The sequence below is a fragment of the Porcisia hertigi genome, chromosome 20 (genome assembly GCF_017918235.1).
Source record: "Porcisia hertigi strain C119 chromosome 20, whole genome shotgun sequence".
Lineage (NCBI taxonomy): Eukaryota > Euglenozoa > Kinetoplastea > Trypanosomatida > Trypanosomatidae > Porcisia > Porcisia hertigi.
The window spans coordinates 551421-576373 of NC_090579.1; the positions used below are offsets into that span (position 1 = coordinate 551421).

Below are 24953 nucleotides of genomic sequence, written 5' to 3' on the forward strand. Positions count from 1 at the left end.
TATTTCTCCAAAGTCTCCACTCGCTCTCCTTTCGCTTGTTGTTGGGCATCTGTACGCTATGCGACGAGCGCCTATGCGCATACATTCAAACCCGTATCCGCTGCTGTTTCTAGCAATGCTCCCCCCTATTCTCTTCCTCGACTCCCGCTTGTCTTCCTCTAACCCCCATAATAAACGCTCACATTTTCATTTTTCGGGTCCGTGCATAGACATTTCTGTCGTGCCTTTGTTCGTCAGAACACTGGAAAGCAACCAAAAGTGTATCGTTTCGTTTCGATTTCTGGTACCCTTGGTGCAGTGACCTCCCCCGCCCCGCCCCGGCCTCGTCCACTGTGTGCTGATTTCACCATTTGTTGATTGCCGCGGCCACGGCCTCTCTTTCCTTTCAGGGGTTACTCTTTTTTTTTTTTTGGGTGGTGGTGGTGGCTGCACTGGTCTTGAGTCTCCTTGGTGGTCCCCCCGCTCCCCCCCCCCCCGCTTCTAACTCTTCTTCATCCACTCAAGTGCTTTCTTTCGACATATATGCACCCCTGGCAGTAGAAGGCGTTCATCTCCGCACCTCCTTCTACGTAATTTTTTTTCTTGGTTTAGTGAAGCGCAGGCGTATCATTCACACTACAGATGGGGTGCCGTGGAAGCAAGGGTACACGCGAAGTGAGGGCGACACCGTGGGCGCAGGGCCAAGTGAGTGGCCCAGAGGGTGGGCAAGGAGGGCAATCAAGCAAGAAAGAGGCACTTCCCCAGCCGCTGTCCTTGTCGCCGTCGCCGTCGCCGTTGCTCCAGCGTCAGCTAAACGGCATTCCGAAAAGTGGCGAAAAGCACACAAGCAACTCGACGTCGGTCTCACCCCCCCTTACGCTGCTGCGCCCGCAGACTACAACGCGGCAGCCAGCACTGAACCTTCTGGTTGCCACCGCACCTGCTGAAGAGAACTCAGAGATGAGCCTCTCTGAGGAGGGTGAGGTGCACAAGGAGCACACCACTAATGCCACGCGGAAACACAGATCGCATAACACATCTCTCCACCAAGAGAGTCAGATTCATCGCGTGGTGAAAGGAGGTCCGCCGTACGCCGGTCCGGGCCCAGCCGTGGAGTTCCCAATCGATCGTATCTACAGATGCTTCGACGAAGGAAACGGTCTTCTGTTCCGCTTGGTGAACGACGCCTGTCATATGTGGGCTTTCTACAATGACACGGCTGAATACATGATGCGTGTGTCCGTCACCTTCGGCCCCGGGAGCTCCATCGAGGCACTCGGCAACGCGCGCCAGACAATGCTTAACGAAGAGACAGGCGAGTGCCGGTTAGAAATGTATGTGGCACCTGGTGAGACTCTGAGGTTTCTGCGCGGCGAGTACAACGGCTTCATCACATGCTACGATGCAAACCTCATTCACGACGTTCGTGGCGTTGATGCACATATGTAGGAGGCTGCACCGCCAGCAGCGGCGGCGGAGTGCGGGGAGGTAAGTCCAAGGATGCCGCTGCGGCTCCCGCAAAAAAAAACCCTGACTCCGTCGACGTCTCTTTCTTCTTCGGCGCTTGCCTGAGGAGTATCTGCACGTGGCCCGCAGCGATCTTTTTGTTGAGTCTTTGGCGACAGAGCGCGAAACCAATGATGATGTGGTGAAGGTAGTGCGGCAAAAAGGCCATAGTGCTTGTGTCTATGGTGGAGGTGTATATGTCTGCAAAAAAGGGTGCACGTGTATAGGACTCTGGCTTTTTTTTTCTCTGAAAGGGTGTTTCTCCTGTCCTGCTCTCGTCGTCTCCACAACTGTCTTTTTTCTTCCGTCTTGACACACACACACACACACACACACACACACACGTAGTCCGTGCAATATGGCAAAAGACTTTAGGGCACCCGACCATCTGTAAACACATTACTCAACGTATCCATGTAATGTATACATATATGTATTTACACGTTGTGTATGCTGCCCTTTGATGTTTATGTGTGTGTGTGTGTGTGCGTGGGTTCATTTTATCGAGCATGCTCACCTACGTCTGCGTGTGCCTGCGCTATGGCCGCGGATGGTGTTGGCTGGCGCATATGAAGTGCTCTGCAACTTTCCCCCCTTCCCCTTCCCCACCCTCTCCCCCTCCTGGTTTATCACCCTCCCTCCCCTTTCTTGGCAGGTGCACCCGTCTTTGCTTGTGCATCTCTCCTGGAGCACCTTTCCTTCACCTACCTCTTCACAGTTCATGCCGCCAATGGCGTTGTGCTGGTGTGTGTGTGTGTGTGGTGGTATGAACCGCTTGTTCTCTCTCTGCCGATTCGCAGAGACGGAGAGGTGTGAGTGCGTGTGTGTGTGTGTGCAGTGGGGAGAGGGAGGAGGAGGGAGAGGGTTTCCTCCTTCCTTTTTTTTTTCCTCCTGTGGTTTACTCGCATTTGAAGAACAAAACATACATAAACACCGAACGTATCATTGGAGGGTGGGGGCAAAACGCATTTGTGTGCGGAGCGACACTGCCAACTGATACGGATGAGGCAAGTAAGGAAGGATGATGCTGAGGCGTTGTTGACATTAGCTGCCTCATTTCTATCCTCATCCGCAGAACCGATTCCCTTCGCCTGCCATCCTCACTCGGCTCAGACGGGCTTCTCTTGAGAGTCGTCAGTGAGGGGTGCTGCTGTGATTTGTGCGCAATTGAGGTTTTTTTCCCACCCGTCTCGGGACTGTGGTGCTTGCCTTGGCACTGGTGTTTACACACACACACACGCGCAGACACACCGTCTCTCTCCACACTCATTCGATACCCCTCTCCCTCTCTCTCTCCCTCTCCCTCTTCCTCTCCCTTCCACCATTTATACACTCGTCTATGGTTGCTATATCCGCTCGGCACATGAGCAGGGGCCCGATTTTCGTGCCGTGTTCAATTTTTTTTCCCTCATACCCAAGCCCCCCTTCCCCCCCCCCCCCTCCCTCCCCTTTCTCTCTCCCCCTTTTGCGAGGGGGGATCTCACCACGGGTTCGCTCGCTTCTTCCCAACACTTCCATTGCCGTTCTGCGTCTGCCTTTCCGCCCCTGCCTGCCGCCGTTTCTTTTTTTTTTTCTTGTACACGCATTCTCTCTCCTGGTCTGCATCGAGACACGTCGTCTGCACTTTTGGCTCCCAGGTGTGTGAGTCGGTGCTGCTGCTTTGATGTCTGTGCTCTTTTCCCTCGGTCCTTTGGAGCTTTTTGTTTGACGTAACGCGGGAAAAGAGTATCCACACCGACAGAACAACAACAAAAAAGAGAACGGCGTCCTTCCACACGCCGTACGCTCTGTTCACTCTTTTTTCCCCTCCCCCCTCGGGCAGTTCTCATCACCGCCGCGCCTGCCGATTTCGTGGACTCCTGGAGATCGTTCTAGACTTCAAGAGCTGGATCGTGCGTGCGTGCAACTCGTCATTCTCTTCTTTCCGTCCTCTTGTCTTCAATCTATCTTTATATATATTTCGTGTTGTGAGCGGTAACGTCGGCTCGCTCGCTATTTTTTGTTTATGGTTTTTTTTGCCTCCTTCTTCAAATTTCTTCGTGTGTTTGTGTGTCACTGGCAACGTGACTGGGATTTCATCTCTTACGGTAATCCCCCATTTTTCATTGTTTTATTCGCTGTAAATTGCTCGATAGTAACGTGCACGCTGCCCCCTCCCCCTCTTTTCTCACTTGCTTCTTCGTACGTCTGCTCTCTTGCTCCTACTGTTTGCATGTGTGTGTGCGTGTGAGCGTGCACCTATACACGCACACGTACACACACACACACACTTCGTGTGACTATTTTTTTTCTCGTCTCTTCTTTGCCTGTGCTGCTCCGCTTGATTGTCGTCATTTTCTGGTCTATCGTTTCCATTCGCGTCGCATCTCTCCCCCCTCCCTCGGGTGATTTGTTTTTGCCCACTTTCAGATTTTATTCTCGTGGATTTTCTCCTCATCGCTCTCTTCGCGTACATCTCTTGCCTGCGTGATTCACCACGGTCCTCCATCTCTACCTTCTCCCCCTCCAACCCACTCTCCACTGAACCGTGTGCTCATCTGCTCCACCCCCCCCCCCCTTAGCTTCTCGCTCCTGCTTTTTTCTTATTGTCTTGGTCACACGGAGTCAACAACGTGTGCTCGTCACGCCACCACGATGGGCATCGCTTTCCCCACGGCAGGTACTGCTTCTACCAGCATGCCGACACCGGCATGTCCCCTCTTCCATAACTTTATGCCTAACGCAGAGCTCATCCCTGCGTCGTCGCTGCCGATTCGTGGCGCCAATGGGTCCTTGGTCCGTCCGCAAGGCTGGCGCGCGGCCCGCGTCATCCCGCTTCGCAGTTTGCCAGTTGTGTCGGAGGAGTCGAAGTGTCGCGCGAAGAAACTCATCGCAGATGCTAAGAAGAAACCCAGCGTTGGCAGCGCCATTGAAGAAGAGGCGAAGGCTGTTGACGCCGCCAAGGCCCTGCTCAGTAACCCCAGTCTCCCCCCATCCCACAGCTCGTGTTTTCTCATCAGTACTGCAGTGGCTGAGCACGGTCGAGTCTCCTGGATCTCCACGGCGGGTGAAAGGGTGAACACCGTGCCTGGCGGCAGCGGCGGCGGTAGTGGGCGGAGCTCTGACATCGCGGGCGACTCTCGGCGTGCCCCGCTGTCATTGACCTCGAGCAGGGTCAAGGAGGAGTTCAATTTCTCTGCTGCCAGCAGCCCGGTTACGTCACCACTCTGGTCAGAAAATAGCGGCAGTCTTTCGAACTCCTCCACGAACGGAGTCAAGAGGTGCTCGGAGAGAGAGGTCAGTAAAGTCGTGGTGAGGGCGGACTCTTGCTCGAAGGAGGAGTTGCCATTCCCTAGTCTCCCGTCTCCGCACAAGAACGGAGCGCAGCCCGCTTTCTCAGTGACACCGGGGAAAACAGCCGTCACCTTCGCCGCCGCTGGCTTAACTACTAATGTGGTTTACTCGTTTATAGACGAAAAGCACAGCACATCACCAGCGTCCTGTTCGTTGCGCCCTTCGCTTTTGAAAGACAGTCGCTTCCGCAGGAAAGAGGACAACCAAAATGGGTTGAACCCCTCTGTAGCTCAGGGATTCCCAAATGGAGGCGTCGGTGGCAGCAATCGTGTTACCCCGCGGCGTATGGGTGGTCGGTCGTCGTCGCGCATCACACTCCTCTGTGCACCGCCACGGACGCGGTGGTTTGTTTTCAACGACAGCAGCACCCACGAGGCGCAGGTGTCAGCCGTGTTCTGTTACCAGGCAGAGAAGAAGAAGCCCATGAGCCCGCTCAAGCCTGGCGCCGGGAAAAAGCCAGCAATGGAGGGGTTGGGCGGGGATATGACCGCATCTACTCCAGCCCCTGGGGACTTGCGAATTCTGTGTCGCTCCACTCCGTTCTCCAACACCACCTTGTCTTCTAAGGAGCTGAGGCTACAGGGCATGTCTAGCAGCAGCCGTAGCTACGTGGAGGTGTGTCCAGTGTCTGCAGTGTCCTTCACCGCTATGATTCCTACCCCCGCCACACCTGTGCAGGAGAAGGAGCTGACCGAGTTCAAGAGCAGACTGGATGGTGCGGTGGCTGTGGAGGTATTTCTGGTCCTCGCTCCAGGGGAAACCGTTTGCGTGGCTGAGGGTACGGTGCTCGGCTACAGGATCGACACGCGCCACGTCCCTTTTGATGCATCGGGCAGCATGGCGGTGCTTGGCCGCATGCTCACACCTGAGCTGGTGCGCAGCCTGAAGCGGAAGAGCGAAGCGGCGAGTAAAAAGAACCATCGGCACACGTTGGTCTTCTTGGAGAAGACAGGCGCAAGGGCGCCCAGGTCTGTTGGCCTCGAAGACAGTGCTCCTGTGGCTCTCCGTACAGGCCCTGGCGATAACGTACCGCTGGTCACTGATCCCGCTCCCCTTCTCTCGACGGACACGCTGAACCCTCTCTCACCAGGGTCGAGGGAACGTATGGTGTTGAAGGCTTCATTGGAGACAGTAGGCGCTCCCGCTGAATCTCCTAGTGATCCAGCTCTGACAAAAACAGAGACTTCTGCTGCGCAATACGCGTACCAGCTCTCAGGCTTGCCGCCAAAGTTGTCGGCAGATCAGGCGGATGCAGCAGGGGTTGCGCCTGGACAGACTGGCGCGCGCTACTGTCACTTGCTCCAACCAGGTCTGGAGGCATTAGAAGGGGGAACTGAAGGTGGGAACGACACATTTGGAGATTCTGAAAGGTTCTATGACTACGATGCACCGGTTATTGCACCAAACACAGCGGTCGCCAGATCGCCGAAAGACAACTACTCGTACAATTACGACTATATTGATGCCTCGGCAGAGCCGGCTGCAGCTTCTACTTTTCTAGCACGCTTTCCAGAAGATGCTACAACTGGGGGTGCGGGCACACGGATAAATGCAGATGAGGTGGGGCAGCTGGCAGAGGAGAGCATCAAACGCTTAGTCAGCGTCTTCGGCAAGGACAGACATGTAACTCCCGGTGATGTTCCTATGGTAGCTAGTCCTTCGGGCAGTACCGTTGCCAACCTCCTCAGTATTTCTTTCTAGGGGGGAAGTAAAACCGGAAGGTGTGTGTGTGTGTGTGTGTGCGTGTTTTAAAGGAGAGAGAGAGGGGGGGGGAGAAGGAGGGAGCAGACCCCCGAGTGACGCCAAGGGTCCAAGCACACCCACTCGCGCTGTGCGTAAGCCAAACCGACCTTTTCCTCCCCCCCACCCTGCCAATGCCAAGCCCTACTTCAAGTGGTGACACAGGGCGTGCCACGGGGGGGGTACCTCCAGCGTTGGCAGGGCAGTGTGTGGCTCACCCCAAACAGGTGTCGGCGATCGCGGTCCGGGATGGCGTGGCATCGGGGCCACTCGCGGCACTGAGGGCGTTTTTACCGCTCATATTGCAAGGCAATCGTCAGCGCAACTCGAGCGTGTCTCGCCTGGGGCCCCTCACCGCTTACGGGTGGGGCAGCCTGAGCCACCCTGAAGGGGGGAGGGGGGATGCACAGCATGGCTACCGGTGTTGGTGGGTGTGACTGTGAGGCGGCGCGTGAGTTGAAGGCGGGCAGAGTACGAGGCCGAGAAGCCGAGTCTCGGGTGGCCTGGGTTGGGCATTGCTGTGACCTGCGTGTGTGCCCGTAGTGTAGGCCGGCTGGTACACTGACCTTGAGGTCACATGTTGTTTTGACCGACTGGGCAAGGCGAGGAGAATGCACGGCCCCCCTCACCCCTCTCCTGAGGACCGCTGATAGACGGTATAAGTTGCGACTCGCAGGTGGGTGTCGAGCAGGGGCATATGAGCACTCTCTTGTTTGTCTGCTTCTTCCTCTCTGTTGTGACTTTCCTGTGTTTGTGGTTGTGTGTGCCTCCCTCTCACTCTCCCCTTCCCCCCTCCCCCAATATGTGCATGCCTAACAAGCAGGGCAGGGGGGATGGACATTTAGGGATGCGCGCACAAGAGCAACCCCCTACACCACGCGTCTCACAGCTGTAGGGATGCCAGTACCGATTATGGTCTCCGTGTGCTTCTGCAGACGGTCTTTGCGTTGAGAGGTGTAGTCGCTATGCCTTACGTTGTCCCCTTACTCTTTTCGCATGTGTTTCTCAGCTTTCTTGACCAAATCTTTTCTTCACAGGTGTGTGTGGGGGCCTACATGTCGGCTTCAATGGATGTATATACGTATATGTACACACACAAATGCATACTACTGTTGTTGTGCGTCTCGACATTTCTTTTTATCTTGAAAATACGAATTGCATTCTCATCTGTGTTTCCCTCTTCCAGGTCATGGGTGTAGTAGTGACTTTCTCTCGTGTGTGTTTACGGCGCCGCGTTTGTTCTGAACAACTCTCTTATTATTATTATTTTCATGGGGGTTTCGGTGTGGGGCTTGCCCACCTTCCCCCTTTTTTCTTCTACCAAGTTTTAGCTGTGCACGTGTGCGTGTGCGCGTTGCGAATATCGTGGAAGGCTCCACTTTTCTCCCCCTCGTCCCCCCTCTCTTTGTATTCTGTGCGTTCTTGTCCTTGCAATTTTTCTTTCCAACATTCTTTTCGGAAGTTCCCGTAGCGGCTGCCCCCCGTGCCCCTTCCTCCCAACTTTCTTTTCTCACAGCTCTCTGCCGCGACCCCTCATGTACCGGCATTTTTTCCCTCTGCTTAGTTCATGCCTCCTCCCCCCCCCCCTCCCGCCTGCCCCTCTCCCTTTAAAAAATGTGTGTCATGTCGTTTTGCCCCCCTGTTTTATGTGTATCTGTACCGTCGCTCCCGCGTTTTCTTGAGGATATCCCTCCCCACTCTCTCATGGTGTGTGTGTGCGTGTGGGGAGGGGGGAGACATTGAATTTTCTGGGCAAAGAGCGCCAGCGGATGTGGTGGTGGCATCGCGCTGGTTTGTGGTATTTCTTCTGCTTTCCTCAACACCATCGTTTTCTGCTTCTCTGTACTATATACATATATACATATATACATATATACATATATACATATATACATATATATATATATATATATATATATGCTGTTGGCCGTTGTGTGAGGCAGCGGTGAGGCAACCTGAAAGCTACCCGCTACTATTCTTACCCCCCCCCCATTTGCAGAAGTGCTCACCTGCAGCGGATGGAGGAGGCGCCTCGGAAACACCACCATTGCATCCACCTGATATCCACATAACTTTCTTTTTGATGTTTGGCCGGTTAGTGCGCCTTTCGCCTTCCCCCCCCCCCTCACCCCTCCCAAGTACACTCGAAGCTTTTTTTCTTGGGCATCGAATGTCTTCCAGGATGAACTCTCCCTCCCATGCAGAGCATTCCCAGTTCTTGGCTTCACTGTATTTTTCCCGCCCTCCCCCCCCTCTCGTCTTCTGTTTCCTTTCCCTGCCGGGGTGCGCTGGCACATCACTTTTACAGACACACGCCCACCCTCTAACGAGGTTATCGAGGTTTTTTTGTGCACCTCCTCATGGTTTCGAAACCGCACTCGCTTCCTGTCTTTTTTTTTTACTAATCTTACCCTTCCACCCAACCACACACATTCACACGTAATCTCTACCCGGCGAGCTTGGCGATTCAGCGACAGCAAACGCATATACACGCAGGTCTTGCTCTCTTTTGTTATTATTCCCCATCCTTCCCCCGAAGACGTCGTTCTTGGCCATATATATATTTTTTGTCCACCGATACGAATCGAACGAGATGGGCTGCGGTTCGAGTGCGCAGAATGAAGCGTATATCTCAAATCCAGATGTTGGGGCTCTTTCCGCTCACATGAAGACGCGCTTCGCTTCCATAGACCCTGAAACCCTCGGCCCTTACAAAGAGGATGCGAGGGCAAAGCTGGCCTTCATGTACGGCAGGGTAGCGAACATTTTCCTGCTGATCACTCCACCCTTCCACCAAGGGGACGATCACCCAAAACTGGAGGGTGAAGAGGTCGCAGCTGAGGAGGGGGAGGCGGCGGCGCCGGCGGTGGGGGAAATTCGCTGGACCCTTTTCAACGATAGCAAGTGTGACGTTACAGTGGAGGCGACCTTCTTTCATGCCGAAGCGTTACGCGTGGCGCGTGCGCGCGGCGCTTCTGGAGACACGGCTACTGGCGTAAAACTCGAGCGTTTTGACAGTGGTCGCGTGAAGGCCGAGGTGGCCGTGCCAGCAGGTTCTACGGTGGCTTTCGTGGAGGGCCCCATCAGGGGGTACATGTGGAAGTGCATGGTGTATGACTCCAAAGTGGGGAGGTTCGAACCCGCTGTTGCGGCAGAATGACTTGGTGCCTCGCTTTTTGTTTTTCTTCAACTACTCAGCACCGTCCCCCCCCCCCTTCCCCCCATCTTACATTGCGAAACACGCGCACACCTGAGGGTGAAGAGGGGCAGGCGTAGCGTAGCGTATCGCACGGCCAACTTCCATCCGCAGGTGTGAGAAAGGGCGGCGGCGGCAGCCTCCTCCTCCTCCTCCCCCTCCCCTCCCCTCCCCCCCCTTTCTTCCTGCCGCGCCTTTTTTCCCGGAGTGTCGCCACAGATGAAATTGGACACCGCTGACGTGGGGTCACCGTACGTACTGGCAGCCGCGTTCTCGCGCATGTGTCTCCTTTCCCCTTTCCCCTCGGAACTCTTTTCACTTTTGATGCATGGCCAGTGAGCTCTGAGAGTGCCGGTGCTGCGAACAGGTGCCATTTCTCTGATGTCCTTGCGGGTTGCGTCCCCCCCTTCCTTTTACATGTGCATATCCCTTCCTCCCTCCCGCCTGACCGATAATTGTGTCTTGCGATTTTGTGGATCATACCCGCAGATGTGCACCGACACGAACGCCTAGCTTTCACCAAACGTAAGCAAGCATGTGTGTGTCGGCTGTCTCCCTCTCTCTCTGTATCCTTCTCATTGCATGCATATTTATATATGTGTATAAATAAATATGTGCATATATATATGGTGCCTGGATATCAAGACACCAACAAAGTACCCACTCCTTCTAGCTTCAGTGTGATGTGTTCTCCTTTTTTTTTGTGGAAGTATTTACTGCTACGAAGCTTCCCATTCCCCCCCTCTCTACACCGCCACTACCACCTCTTCTCGTTCTTCTCTTTCTCACGAGGTGCTACTGTGAATGAACATACACTTGTCCACGCGGTGCGATGTGTGCAACTCTCACATCAAGGCCGGCTATCAGTGACGGAGCCTTCCATCTCTGTCTGCTTTTACTTGCGGGCCTCGGTTCTTGGCTTTTCCTCTCTCCCCCTTCCCGTCCCGTCCTTCGCACTTCGCAATGGTGGAGGCTTTTCCGTGTTAAATGCAGAGGTGTGGACGGTGTGCAGGGAGATGGAGGAGGCGTCCCCCCCCCCCCCCTCCCTCCCCCCCGCTGCTGAGTGATCTCACAAAGGCACCTTATAAAATGAGCAAGGCACAAACGCCTTTCCTGTGTTGGGGGGGGTATCGCTATTTCCCCCTCCATTTATGCACCAATCTGTTCTCCCCCCGCTCCTGCCCTCGCCCTCGCCCATTTTGCTGATTCTCTTTTTTTCCTTCCTGCATCTTTTCTGCTCCCCCTCCATACACCTTTCACTGTCTAGCTTCTTAGTACCTCAGTGATCTATTTTTCCTCTCTCCCGGCCCATACTTCGTTCCCCCCCCTTCCCTCCCAAGTCCAAGTGTACCTTCGCCTTTGAAAAAAAGTTGAGACGTCCCCCCTCGGCCTTCTCTCATTTTTCTCCACCTCTCAAGAAAATATAACACACACACACACAGAGACAGGCACTCACACACCTCTTTTCTTTGTCAATTCATTTATTATCTGCTTCGCTTTGTTTTAATCCCACAGCGACCTTTTTTTTTGGCTCTGCACACTCACGGTACTCCTCTTCCATCCGCATCCTCCTCCCTTCCCTTTTTCGTTCATTAAGCAGGTTTTATCCATACGCGCCAGTAGCCATGGGAATCATCTCCTCGCGCCCCAAGGGTGAGTTCAAGTACTGTGGTCCCGTCGACTTCCCCTACGACGAGAAGGTGCCGCAATTCGAAAAGAGGAACGGGCTTCTCTTCCGCCTTGTGAACAACGCAGAGAAGAGCTGGGCCTTCTACAGCGACTCGAAGAAGTACGAGTTCCATGTGACGGTGGTGTTTGGCCCCAACTCGTCTAACCTCATACCGCTGGGCAACACGTCTATCTCAGAAGGCCCGAACGGCTGCATCGTGGCCAAGACGATTGTTTATCCGCGCATGACGCAGCCCTTCATCCAGGGTGATGTGGACGGCTTCACTTCTACGGTGAACGCTGTACTGCTGACGAGGGGGTTTAAGGAGTGCTCGAATGCGGAGAACAGCGACGAACTCGAGAGCTACACGCGCTAGACAAATGCAGAATGGAACAACACCAAACAGACATTCAAAGAACTTGAAGGGATGCGAGTGGGGCAGGTGTGTGTGTGTGTGTGTCAAAGTATGCGTTGGTCAGAGCGAGTGTGGCGTCCTGCGGCAAGTGGAGGGGTGCAGTGAGACGGGAAAGAATGCTTTCCCACACAGACACACACGCGAACGTGTACGTCCCCCCCTCAATTGAAGCTGGCACACGCGCCCCCTTTATTTGTAAATCGTAAGTATGTTCGTCCGCGTCTGTGTGGTGGTGGGGTGTATGTTTGCCTTCCCCTTTTTTCTTTGAGGGGTGAGGTGATGTGGTTTCTGTGTCTGTTTGCCTGTCCGTGTACGCTTACGCGTCAGTGTGTTCGTGTGGGGGTGAGGGGAGGGGGGGTGTCCGTGACTCAACTTCTCATCGAGGCATTAAGTTTCTTCTCTCCTTTCCTCTTCTTCCCTTCCGTTCCCGACTCTTTTTTTCCCCCTCTGTATGCTCGCTGCTAGCGCACTCGTATGGGGCCACCCTTTTTGGTTGCTCCTTCCCGGATATATTTTTGGAGTCTAGACACAAGCAGTGCTCTTCTCTTTCCTTTTACTTGCCGCAGGTGCAATGATCACACTCGCTCCTCCCCTACCCCACTTCCCTTTCCGTGTCCAATCGTGTCACCCAACAGGAAAAACGCCACCACTCCTCATTTCTTCTTTTTTGTACTACGTTTTTCCCTTTCGGTGTTTCACTTGACTCATATATGCGTGTGAGCGGGTGTATTTGGGGGGGGGGACGGGGGTGTTTTGCGTCTTTTGTGTGTCCGCCAACCCTCCTCATACACCCCTCCGCTTTTTGTTTATTTGTCGAGGTTTGGCGTGCCTACTCCCTCCCGCCCTTTTCCGCTTCTCTATCTCCTCAGTACGTATGGTTCTTCTCACTTTAATTTTTTTAATCTTAGCCCCCCCCCCCCCCCCCCCAATCGTGCAGAGAAATCAGGTGGCATAATGCCCGTGCTCCTCCACCTCGTCTCATCCACTCTGCAAACACTACTCACCACCACCACCACCACCACCCACTCACCCACACGCAGAGTTTCACGCGCATACGTAGAGCTAGTTCCACTTTCTTCATCTTCCAAACAACAGCAACCCCCTCCCCTCCCCCCCGCCGCACACGCACATGACGCATGCACAGGGTGGGGTTGCAGTCATTATAGTAGTGGGATGAGAATACGGTAACACACTTTTGTTTGTGTGGTTCTCTTTTTTTTGCTCATGTTTTTTTTTCTTTTTGCTACCTCCTTTGTTTTTTCGCCGCGTTCGAGAGGCAAAAAAAGAAAGGAGATGAGTACGTCCCCAAGAGGGGGGGGGGAAGGGGGCGAGGCAGTGCATCCACTAAACCAGGGAGGAGTTGTGTGTGTGTGTGTGGTGGAGGCGGGGGGGGGAGCGGGAAGAGAAGACCCGTTCACACAGACAGACGAGCGTGTATCACCAGGAATCCCTGTTTTCTTCTGACCCTTTGTCACCTGAGCACGTGATACATTCCCATACATAAATATTTCTCACGTTGGTCTTCTTTTCGCCGTATAGACATGGAGGTGTGTAGTACGTGTACGCAAAGCGCATGGATGCACGTTTCTTGCTTCCTGTTGTAATCCCTGCCGCTCTTGCAGCTCGCCCGTTGCCCCCCCCTCCCTCCCCCAAACGTTTTTTTTTGCCCCCTTACCTCCCTTCCTTCTCCATCTTTTGTCGCTTGGCTCAGTGGAATATGATTTTTTTTTTGATGATCGTCTCTAGGCGGTTCTCTCTCGGTTTCAAACGACTTGGTGGGGGGGGGGACAAAAAATATGTCTTGTTCACGTTTTGTGTGTTTTTGTGCTGAAGTGTTTTTTTCCTCTTCTTTTTTTTTTGACATCCCCGCGCATTACTAAAAAAAGTGCGCCCTGTGTTGTAACACGATCTTCATTTTTTTGTATCTTTTTCTATATTTTCTTTTTTTTTTGCTTCGTTCTCTATATTTCTTCCTGTTCTTCCCGGTATGCACCCCCCCCTTCCCCTTCCCCCCACCTCCATTTTTCCCACGTCGTGATTGTGTGGGTGTGTGGGTGTGGAGCTGGGGGGGGGGGGAGGAGGAGGAGGAGGAGGGTGCATCTTTTGGTGAATTCAGGTGGTGTTGGTTGCTGCGCACTTTTTTCCAAAAAACACCAACAAAATGCACACACCCACAGCCTGAAATCGATACATGTGTGCTTCCCGCGTGTCTTCTGCAACCCTCTTGTCTCGCCCTTTCTCACTCTCGTCTTTGCATGCCCCCTCCTCCCCCCTTCGGAATGGGCTCTCTCAGTTTCTCACTTCCGCCTGAAGGTGCGCGGACGGGTATAGTCATGAAGGGGGGGGGAGGGGGCCTCCAGAGGAGGAAGCCAGTGGGCTTTTTTTTGGGGCAAAGGGCAAGCGTCCAAGAACGTTTGGAGAAGCGAGCCAGATAAAAAAATACGGATGATAGCTTACGCGTGTCTGTGTGCCTGAGGTCCGTGCCCAGTCTATGAAAAACAGGAAAAGGTCTCGGGTGCGTGTGTATCCGTTTCTCTCTTCCTCGTTCCCCTGTCTTGGGCTTTGTACTCCTTCCCGCCTTCGCTTCTTTAGCACGACTGCAGGTGCCACTAATGGACTCGAGTTTTGATCCTATGAAACACAACGAATGAAGCAAAAAAAACAAAACGTGTACACAGGAGTTCTCGCTAAAGAGAGAAGAGCTCATTTTCTTTTTTCCAACTGATGCAGGAGCGCGAGTGCATATGTATTTGTGGTAGCTGGATACGTGAATACGTGAGTGTAGATGTGCTCGCGTCTCGCTCCCCCATTTCCCGATCCCAGAGGCCACGCGGGGAGGAGCGCACTGGCTGGAAAGAGGCCTCGTCGCGCCTGTTGCGTTTTTTTTCCCCTCTGGTTCTACCCTTCAAGTAAAATGTTTCTACTGCGAAGAGGGGGAGAGGGGGGACGCCTTCGGGTGAATGTCTGCCTCTCTCGTCGTCTCTCGACATACATGCTCTAGGTGTAAACCTTGTTGGTTTATTAGCTCTTCTGCAAGGCTTGGTGAAGAACACAAACACACACACACACATATATATATATATGCTTGCATATTTTTCCTCCGTCCTCTCTCCCTTCCTCATCTCTGTGCGCTGCCTACCTCCCTTGTTGCTGTTCGCTTGCGGGCTCAACTTGGGTGAGTCGTCACTCTTTTTTTACGCACATTTTGCATGATCCTTGTCTCCACAACAAAACACTCTTGCACACACACACACACACACACACACACATACACGTGTTGCGCATCGCATTTCATTTACAATAACCCTAACCTCCCCTTACAGCAGCAAGCTCCCTAACAACAAACCCACCTGCTTTTCCACACGCGTAATTGTTCATCGTCTCACTACACACTTCTCCCACAAGCTGATCGTCGTCATCGCCGCCACAGTCATCCATACGCGCTTCATCTAGCTCCTCCTTCCCCGCCAAAGGAATACACACACACACACCAGAGGTTAAGGGGGTTCACAAGGATGGAGAAAGCGAAGGAAATCCAGGAGAAGCTGGACAACCTCCAGCAGGAGATGCACGCCAAAGTGGAGGCGTGCGATCTGAAGTACAGCAAAGAGAAGAACGACATCTTCGCAGCACGCCGTGAGGCCATTGCAGGCCTCATAGCGAAGAAGGAGTTGCCTTCGAACTTTTGGGCTCTTGCGCTGATCGCCTTGCTGCAGAAAAAGGACCACGAGTCGGCGACTACGCCCCACTTCCTGGGCCCCTACGATGAGACACTGCTCAATGCGTACCTGGAAGATTTAGAGGTCAAGTATACGAACAAGGGCCACCGCATCACACTCCGTTTCAAGCCTAATCCTTTCTTTGAGGAGACGGAGCTCTGGGCCGAAGCGATGGACACGCTAGGGGAGGAGTGCGATGAGGAGGAGGAGGAGGAGACGCCGCCGGTGGAGGAGGCCTGGAAGTTTTCTGGCGTGACCTGGAAGGACGGGCATGGCCCGCAGCTCGACGACGACGAGGAAGAGGAGGATGAGGAAGACGACCACGAGGACGGCGCTTCGGCCAAAAAGCGTCCGCGCACGAGCAACGGCGCTTCGGCCGCCTCCACGTCATCTTCCGTGCAGGGCCCCAGTGTGCTGGAGGTGTTCAGCGAGATGCCACCCCACCCGGAAGAGGATGAGGAGATGGATGAGGAGGACGACGATGCCGTGGCGGACGCCATTGAAGAGTGGGAGACGGAGATGGATGACCGAAAGATGCTGTTGCGGATGATGGAGCTGTTTGTTCACCATGACCCTGTCTCTGCTCTGCGTGACGCTGGTGCTGCTACGGCTTCAGCGAGCAACGGTGAAGAGGCGGCTGTGAAGAGGGTCAAAGTAGAGTGAAGAAAAAAGACGAGCGAGGGGAGGGAGGAGGGTGCGGACACTGCGCCCCCCTCCCACTCTTCCTCTGCGCGTGAGCACTTTACGGCTGCATTTTATTTACCCTTCATGTCGTCTTCCTCTCGTGTATGGAGTGTCTCCCGTCGGCCGTTATCGCTGGTTTTGTTTTGGCTTTGTAAAATGCGCGCACGTGTGTGTGTGTGTACCCCCTGAACAGAGTCTAACTTGTGTGCATAATGTGTTTGTGCCGTACGTGCGTGTGTGCCTTTTTCTTCCCCTTCCTGTCAGCAGAGACACCGACTTACACGGGCAGACATGTTGGTACGCGTCTCAAATGTCAGTCGGTGTGGGCAACAGTATGTGCCTCAGACGCACCCCACTTTCCTCTTTCACCGTTCACATTTCCATGCATCTAAACACATCCATAGAGTCTGCTCTTCCACCCTGCCGTGTAGGCATCGATGACCGCCGATACAGGAGATATGATGGGCGTACGCGCAAAGGCCTATCTTCATTGGGGGGGGGTAGTGGTGGTGGTGGTGGCGGCGAGCAAGCCGCTGTCACTGTCTCATCCCTTTTTTTTCTGGTTCATTCTCTCTTTCTAACCCTCCTTCCCACTCTCCACCTTTCCAAAACACCCACACATCTTGTTCTTCTCTCCCCCCTAAATACATTATACCCACATTGTGTACAACACGGCTATTGACATCTCTTCTTCCCGGCACCGCTTTTCTCAGATTCCGTCATCGAAGTATCCATATATATATATTTATATATATATACTTACGCACACATACACACAAACACACATTTATATATATATTCCTGTGGTTTCCTCTCCCCCTTTTCCACAATTCGCGTTCTCGCTCGTGTATATTTTCTCGACCCCTCTTTTTCCTTGTGTGCGTCTCTCTGTGTGTGTGTGTGTGTGTCTCATTGCCACGCGCGTACGTCGTCATTTTTACTGTTTTTTTGTTCTATTCTCTTGCGAGTGTCTCCCTCCTTCGCTTTACCGATAACTCTTTATCCATCAACTTCACCTCACCAGCGCACGCGCGTGCTGTATCATCAACAATGGGCTGCGGGGCATCTTCTGAAGGCACCAGTGTTACGTACCTAAACGGCAAGCCCACCTTCAAGGGCGAGGATGTCACGAAGGGCTTCGAGAAGGACAACGGACTTCTGTTCCGTATCGTGAACAAGAAGAAGAGGCAGTGGGCTTACTACAACGACACAACGCAATACGAAATGCATATCTGTGTGACTTTCAACGAGGACTGTGACATCAAGGCTCTCGGCAATACGAAGCTGGATCAGCAAGAGAACGGCGAGTGGATAGCCACCGTGGTGGTGTACCCGTGTGAGACGGAGCTGTTCATCGAAGGCCGCGTGAACGGCTTCAAGTCAAAGATGGACGCCTTGCCGCTCTCTGAGGAATACCGCCAGCGCCAAGCGGAAAAGGAGAAGTAGAGAGAGAGACCCCCCCCCCCCCAAAAAAAAAGAAAAAAATAGGGGGTATGCTTTCGGGAAAAAGAAGGAGCGAGTCAAGAAGAGCGCTCGAATGATGAGTGAGAGTGTGAGAATCATGCAGAGAGGAGGGGATGGCTTAGACATAGACATGGTGGGGGTTCGACACTGTGATTGGGCTGAGGCACTTATGGGTGAGTCTTGAGTGCGGAGTCCGCCTGGGAACTGTGGAGGAAGGCGGGAGTGAGATGCAAGAGTAAACAGGGGGTTGAGGTCGGCGTTTTGTTTTCTCAAAATTTCTTTAGGGCATCACGCTCACCCATCTCTAGATGTCCTTCCCCCCACCCCCGCGCGCGCTTTGTCTTGAAATTGCTGTTTCACTGCCCAAGTGCCATTTGTTGCACTTTCCCTTCATTTTCCGGAGGCCCCTCTCTCCCGCTTTGATGTCCTTTTCAGGCCCCCCCCCCTCCTCTTCCTTTCCGCCTCCCTCCCTCCCTCCCACACAGATTTATAGAGATGAGTGAAGGTCAGTGTCTGCATGAAAATGGCTCGCACTTTGGTTACGGTTTTACTCTTTTTTTTTTCGGGTGTGGGTTGGTGGGTGGAGGAGGAGCTGAAGGAAAAAACGGATGGTTTGCGTTGTTGTATTCCCGCCTCTCCTTGCCCCCTCTTTCTCACCTTTTCAAATCCGTTTTCTTACCGCTCTTTTCCGTTGCGTCGTCGATTCCACCACGGTTGATCTCCTTCCCTTCATTTGTGCCAGTCTCTCTCCCCTCTCTCCTCTCTCTGTGTGTGTGTGTGTGTGTCTTCGGTTTTGTTCTTATTTTATTTTCGTTGTGCGGTCTTCTTTACCCCCTTTTTTTTCCCATTTCGTTTGTGGTGGCTGTGGTGGTCTCCCCTCCCTCCTCCCACACGAAACCGAGTCAAAAAAATGAAAGGGGGAGGGGGGGGGGAGCATTGGAGGGTCGGTGTTGAAAAAAGAAGAGAAAATTTTTTTTTCGAGGGCCCTTCCTCCGCCCTCGCCTCTCCTCCCATTTTCCCGTTTTTCCCTTTTCACTTTTGTTTCCTTCGCTCTAACAGCGCGCTGGGTCTCTTTTTTTTTGTCTCTTTTGTATGTGGTTGGGTTTCTTCTCAACGTGAGTTGCGGTGTGTGTTTGTGTGTGTGTGTGTCTGTGCGTCGGCAGGCTCAAGCGGTTCGCTTGTGTGTGCTTGCTTTGCCATGTAGACCCCCTCCCCCTTTTCTCCCCCAGCATCTATCTTCCAATTCAAAACAGAGAGGCATATCTTCGCTCCTTTATCCACCCACGGTCATGTAAGCATTTATATAGGCAACCCTTCTTCCCAGCCGTCGCGGATTGTTCACGTTATTCGGCAGCACGATTGCACAGCTGTTTTTTTTTTTTTTTGGTGTGTTTCTTCTTTTGTATTTTCTTGTCCACAACACACGTGTGCACTTTTTAGGCTTTTGCTGCGCATCTATTTTTTTTTTTTTGGGGGGGGGGTACGTTTTCTTGCCCCTCTCTCTATAGCATCATCAGCTATGGGGGAGAGAGTGGAGGGGAGGTACGTGCGATGGCAACGCGGGTGATTGAGGATGAGGAGGAGGCGCGCAGAGCGTGAAATCCAAGACGGAGACGCTCACCTATCCGAGACACGCGGTGGGGAAAAAAGGAATGCAGGTGAGAGGCCGACAAAAATCGGGGCAGGAGGGAGGGGGGGCGGGAAGAAGATGCCGTCATACATAATGAGAAGAAAGGGTGGCGGTCTCAACTGAACCTATGCACGTGTGCATGTGTGTAAAAGCCTCTGGTGAATCGAAGTGATAGGGCGGCCGCGCATCCTGTGCAGACCATTCCAAATGAGTATACGGGAAGCTGTGCTGCTTCTTTCGTGTTGTTATATTTCTTCTCCCACCTGCCTTCTCCCGCTAGTGCTTGCAATTTTGTTCTTGTGCATGAGGGATGTGTATGTGCTCGTGCTAGGCCTCCTCCTGAACCATCTCCGTCCCGATTCTCCACCCCCCCCCCCTGTTCACCGGCCTCGCCCCTTTTTTTTATTCGCTTCTTTTGAGGCGTTTCCCCCCGGCCTGTCTGCGCCCCCCTCTCCCCCCCCTCCCAAAATTCTCCCCGAGCCAAAGTCTCCAGCTATATGTGCGTATGTATCTAAGTTGTGTGTGCTGACAGTTGCTGATCGTTTTGGTCTTCCCCTGGTTTCTCGTTGTTGCTGTGCGTCTTTCTCCCCCCTGATAGCCTCGTTTTCTTACGTGGCCCCCATCCCAGCCAATCCTATCACATGCTGTTCTCCTTCCACTACTTTTGTGGTGATGTACATGGCATTTCTCTACGTTATCCATTCCTTCGATTGGCCCTTGGCTTTTGTGTGTATGCGCGCGTGCGCACCCTGCGTGCATCCGTTTTTTTTTTTGCGTATTTGACTGTATCAGATCTTCGCTTTGCCTTCTCGTTTCTTTTTTTTTTGCTTGTTTGTTTGGCAGGTGTGTGGAGGTTTTAGGTCTGGGCTGTAGTTGCATTGCATGGGACCCCCGTATGTGGTGCGCGCGCTTCCATGTCCGTAAAATTGTCCGAGTAGGGCATCTACTCCTTCCTACCCCTTTTTTTTTCGACATGTCTCCTTCCTGCCCTTTATATTTTATTTTCCCTCCTTCCAGGTTCTTCTACTGCACATCTTTTTTTTTCATCCCCCCCCTTTGTGCGTATCTCCTTTGCGCTTGCGAGACCCCCTCCCCCCTCCCCTTTCCTCCTCCTCCTCGTCTTCCTCTCTCATTTTCTCTCTCACCTCTTTTTGCGGTTTTTCTTCATTTTCTTTTTCCTTCCCTGCGCTCATATGTATGTTTCTTCCAAAAAAAATGCTATGGTTGTCGTCTCCCGCCAACTGCCACCACGACCGGGCTTCCCTCCCCCTTTTTTTTTGTGATGCCTAGCATTGGTCTGTGTGTGCGCGTTAGTGGTGTTTGGTCTTTCAACTGTTACGCTGTGGGTCCCTCCCTCTTCATCCCTTCCGCCTTTTCCGTAGTTCTTTCATTCATTTTTTCACGTCACCGCCGTTTACACTGTCTCAATTCTCCTCTTGACGCACACGCAGCAGGAGAGATGGTGAGAGGGAGGGAGCGATCTGGGGCGCGTGTCGGGACAGGGGAGAACAACAGCGCGGTAGTGCGCAGAGGGGAAAAGGAACAGGGATCGAGGAGAGAGAGAGGTGGTGGTGGTGGTGGCAGCAGCGGCAGAAGGGGAGGGACGACGTTAGCAGGGAAAGGCCCATGTAAAATGCTACCACGGGCACTCTTCCCTGCCCCTCCTGCGTGTGGTGCCGCCTTTTTCCAATGAGAGCAAGCCACGCCTTGGTAGTGCGAGAGGTAAGCATGTGGTCCCACCCGAGGAATACGGAGGCGCAGTGGGAGGGGGGGGATGGCGGGGGACGAATGTGTGTAATGCAACCCCTGCTCCCCCAAAATACACACACACACACACACCCACAAATGAAGGAAAAGAAGGGGTCCACCTGTCTGTTTTTCTGTGTGTGTGTGTGTGACAAAGGGGAGGAAACTGAAACACAAACGCACACACACACACAGACCGACACAGACTACATGTGTACATGTATGTATATCTATATATATCTACATATATCTATACGTATATGTTTGTAATAGAAACATCACCATCACAAAAAAAGGGGAGAGAAGACAACCGACGAGAGGGTGCTACTTCCCCATTTTTTGTACTTTGATATTTTTCTTTCCAAAAAAGTCCGCATCCCCCTTTTCCCCCCTCCCCCCTCGGCGAGGGGAGGGGGACCGAAAAAAGGGGGAGGGGGGGGGAAGAAAGCGAAAATGATGAAAGAACGGGCAAGCCCCGAGCTGTAGGCGAGTGTGAAGAAAAAAAAGAATGAAACGGAAGGAATAGAGGGGAAGTTGTGGTTTGTTGAGAAAATCAAAGATGCTCAACCACAAACTAGCAGTATGGCTGACACATCTGTCACACACATACACGCCCGTATATGTACATACACACACAAACCTATGGGGCGGCACCTGCGTAACCTTCTTCTTTGATTCGTCTCTCTTCACACACACTTTTCTTCCCTCTCTCTCCGCCTCCCTAAGTTGACTAAAATTTTCCCTCTTTCAGTGCCTTTGTTTTTGTGGGGCCTTCTATCGTTACCACACACCTCACGAGTCCCCTCCCTCCCCGTAAACCCGTATGCCCACCCGTGCGGTGGTCAGGGCTTGCTGACATCCTCCTCCTCCTCTGCGTATGAAGTTGGGGTCCCAGAGTGGCTTTTATAGAGCTGCTCACCATTGCATAGGGGCGGTGGGAATAAAAAGGGAAAGAGGGGGGGCCAAAAAAAAACGCATGCGTGTCACTTCCCTCTGCTTGCGCACGTCGCGCAAGGGACCAGGTAGCTGGTCAGAGCCCGTTCTTCTTAATTCCCAACATCGTATGCGCGATGTCGGCAACGGGCCTGGGATGATTGGCAGTGGCAGGTCGTCAGCTTTTCGGCGAAAAGGCGTGTGCCGCCCCAGCAGCAACAGCGGCGGCGGCAGCACCGGGGGCGCACCGTCAGGAGCATCCCCACCTGGAGCCTCCTCAGTTTTCTATGATGGCGCTGACAACGCCACCCAGCATGCGCCCTACGGTCCAGGCGCGCTAGGCGGAGGCTGGGGTTGGGGCGACGCTGCTCCAGACTCTTCCCTGTACAGCTGGAAGGCTGATCCGTCACGCAATCGCCCTCCGCCATACATGCAGCCGTCACTGTCGGGGCTGCGGGGCAACGAAGGTGCTGGTCTTCCCCAGAATGCAAAACGTTTGGATTCACCCTCGCGGCCTACCGAAAAGAGGGGTGGGGGAGGCGACTCCAAGAGCGGCACCATCAATACCAATTGGCTTGGCGGCACGGCAGGGGGAGCCGTCCCTGACACTCTCGAACGTGCAACGTTGCAGCACGCCTTTGGCTCGGGCGACTTCTCAATGGTGAATCGGCAACGGCTGACTCTCACGCGGTTGATGCACCTCATGATGGATGCCACATTAAAGCCACGCGACCCTGACAGCCGCGGGTTCGGCGGTGACGGAGCCACGAAGCTTGCAGAGCAGCGCGAGGAGCTCAAGACGATGGACCAGCGCATCGTGCCGTTCCAGCATGATGATGTGATGAACGACTATCTGAAAAATATCGACAAGTTGCGTAGCCCAAGTGGTGCGGTGTGCCAACGCGACGCACTCAAGGGTCGTCTGGTTGGGCTGCTCTTCTTCACAGAGTCAGAGCGCTCCCTCGCTTTTATGCGGCACCTGCAGCGTTTCCATAAGAGTCACAGCCCTGATTTCGTTGTCATCGCCTTGTCACTCGCTGCAAAGGAGATGATGGACCTCACGCGCTCCTTCGGCTTCTTCCACTGCACACACCGCGACGGGGCGTCGTGGGTGTCACGCGATGCTGGGCTGATGTTACGCCCTCTCGTTGCGCTGCCTCGTTTGATTGTGGTGAACGGCACGAGCGGGGTCGAGATCACCCGTGGTGGTGTAACAGCCGTCATGGCGAACCCGGACACATGCTTTCAGGCATGGCGGCGTGGTGAGGGTGGGTTCCGGTACCGCGACTGGCTCAAATCCATGTACATGTGAAGTGGCGGCGCGTGGTCGGAGGTGTGTGTGTGGGGGGGGGAGGGGAGCGTGAGAGGGGACAAGGATGTGAAGAAATGCATACCAGCAGAGGGAAGCGGCCTGACAAAGTGTAGTCCCTGGTGTGTCTTTTGGTTCGTCTTGGGTATCTCGTTTCTTCTTCCCATCGCTCTCCACCACTGCACGTTGTGTGCGCTTTTTTCTCTCTCTCTGGACTCGTGTGAGCCTCGTGCGCAACTACTGAGCTCCCCCCTTTTTCTTCCGCCCAAGAACAACATTTCTTCACACACACGCACACACAAATGGGGGCGAGTGACTGCTCAAATAGCATCTTTCTGGGACGTTTTTTTTTTTTTTTGAAGTTCGCTCGTGTGGTGCGCCGCGGAGCTCTTAGTCTCCCTGTACCGATTCTCCGGAATGGAAAAGCAATCTTCCACGGTTGACGCCACGATGGGAGATGTCCAAAACAACAACACAAACACACAAGTGGAAACAACAGGATCACCAAACGAGAGGGTGACGTAGTGTGTATATCCCCTGAGCAGCACTGCACGTTCAAAAAGGGCAGTAGCAAGGAACGCCAGGTCAAAAGGGGGGGAGGGGCAAGGGGGGCAAGGGGGACTGCACCCCGCGCGCGCGCCCGCAAGTATAGCTGCACCGCTTCTGTCTTGAGTGCGCGCGCGTGCTGTTCTGAAGGCACAGCTTTGTTTTTTCCCCTCTGTCGACTCCCTTGTTGTCTCTTCTGTGTCCCTCTGTCCGTGCTCTTATCTGCTGCCGCTCCTCTCTATCCACCTCTCCCTCGCTTCCCTGCGCCAACTGCATTGCTTCCAATATCGTTTGGTTTATATATATATATATATATTTTGTTGTCTCTGTTCTCGGCTGACTCCCTCCCCCTCCCCTCCCCTCCCCTTTCCCGCCGTGGGGGGGGCGCAACCATACCGCTACGAAAAGGCATACCTGTGTGGTCTCTTCTCCCCCTCCCCCGCATCCTACGACTTTCTCACTTCACTTCGCTTTAGCCTTCTGCCCCCGCATCTTCCGTCCCCGAAGTTGGTCGCTTCCGTCGTTTTCTCGCAGTTGAACCCGCACCACGACAGGTCCCCACCTCCCACCGAAGGTCTCGGTGCTTTTAGAACTCTTTTTCACCATTCCCCCCCCTCCCTTTTTTTTTTCTAACTCCAGAGAAAAACACAGGCGAGTGGCCAAGGGAACTTAGAAGTCTACTTTTTTGTCACTGGCCATCGTTTTCCGCCGTTTTACTTCCCCTCCCCTCCCTCCTCCCTCCCCCCTTCATTAAAAAAACAAAACAAAAAGCAAATATCCAGATTACATAATCGCCAACGCAAAAAAAAAACAAATAAACACACAAACAAGCGCCAAGTGACGCCTACACTTCCCCCCTCCCCCTCTTCTTGTACATCTTTCTAGTTTATCAGTCGCAGTGTTTGTATTTTTGGGGATCCACAGAAAACCACCACCACCACCACCTCCCCTAAGCCGAACTTTAATTATCATCTTCACTGTTTCGGTGTGCCCCCCTCCCCTTGCCCCCCTCCGCCCTCCCCCCTTTTTTTCACCAGTGGGGAGTTTGCTATCTAGGAGTCTGGGCCCCCTTTCTTCTCCCACG

The 24953-nt window shown here is 53.5% G+C and overlaps 7 protein-coding genes across 7 annotated transcripts; all 7 read left to right on the forward strand.

Annotated features, from left to right (window-relative positions):
- Positions 1–621: 621 nt before the first annotated feature.
- Positions 622–1428, forward strand: JKF63_05994 (uncharacterized protein; the record flags this gene model as incomplete). The annotated part of the gene is made up of 1 exon (XM_067901947.1): positions 622–1428. The coding sequence occupies one exon, from the start codon at positions 622–624 to the stop codon at positions 1426–1428; it is 807 nt and encodes a 268-aa protein (XP_067757653.1).
- A 2769-nt stretch (positions 1429–4197) lies between these two features.
- Positions 4198–6519, forward strand: JKF63_05995 (uncharacterized protein; the record flags this gene model as incomplete). Its single annotated transcript, XM_067901948.1, has 1 exon — positions 4198–6519. One exon carries the CDS (start codon positions 4198–4200, stop codon positions 6517–6519), a length of 2322 nt encoding a protein of 773 aa, XP_067757654.1.
- Positions 6520–9151: 2632 nt separating this feature from the next.
- On the forward strand, positions 9152–9718 carry JKF63_05996 (uncharacterized protein; the record flags this gene model as incomplete). The annotated part of the gene is made up of 1 exon (XM_067901949.1): positions 9152–9718. One exon carries the CDS (start codon positions 9152–9154, stop codon positions 9716–9718), a length of 567 nt encoding a protein of 188 aa, XP_067757655.1.
- A 1661-nt stretch (positions 9719–11379) lies between these two features.
- JKF63_05997 (uncharacterized protein) lies at positions 11380–11799 on the forward strand (the record flags this gene model as incomplete). The annotated part of the gene is made up of 1 exon (XM_067901950.1): positions 11380–11799. One exon carries the CDS (start codon positions 11380–11382, stop codon positions 11797–11799), a length of 420 nt encoding a protein of 139 aa, XP_067757656.1.
- Positions 11800–15353: 3554 nt separating this feature from the next.
- JKF63_05998 (uncharacterized protein) lies at positions 15354–16220 on the forward strand (the record flags this gene model as incomplete). Its single annotated transcript, XM_067901951.1, has 1 exon — positions 15354–16220. One exon carries the CDS (start codon positions 15354–15356, stop codon positions 16218–16220), a length of 867 nt encoding a protein of 288 aa, XP_067757657.1.
- A 1071-nt stretch (positions 16221–17291) lies between these two features.
- Positions 17292–17687, forward strand: JKF63_05999 (uncharacterized protein; the record flags this gene model as incomplete). The annotated part of the gene is made up of 1 exon (XM_067901952.1): positions 17292–17687. One exon carries the CDS (start codon positions 17292–17294, stop codon positions 17685–17687), a length of 396 nt encoding a protein of 131 aa, XP_067757658.1.
- A 4370-nt stretch (positions 17688–22057) lies between these two features.
- Positions 22058–23326, forward strand: JKF63_06000 (uncharacterized protein; the record flags this gene model as incomplete). Its single annotated transcript, XM_067901953.1, has 1 exon — positions 22058–23326. The coding sequence occupies one exon, from the start codon at positions 22058–22060 to the stop codon at positions 23324–23326; it is 1269 nt and encodes a 422-aa protein (XP_067757659.1).
- Positions 23327–24953: the final 1627 nt, after the last annotated feature.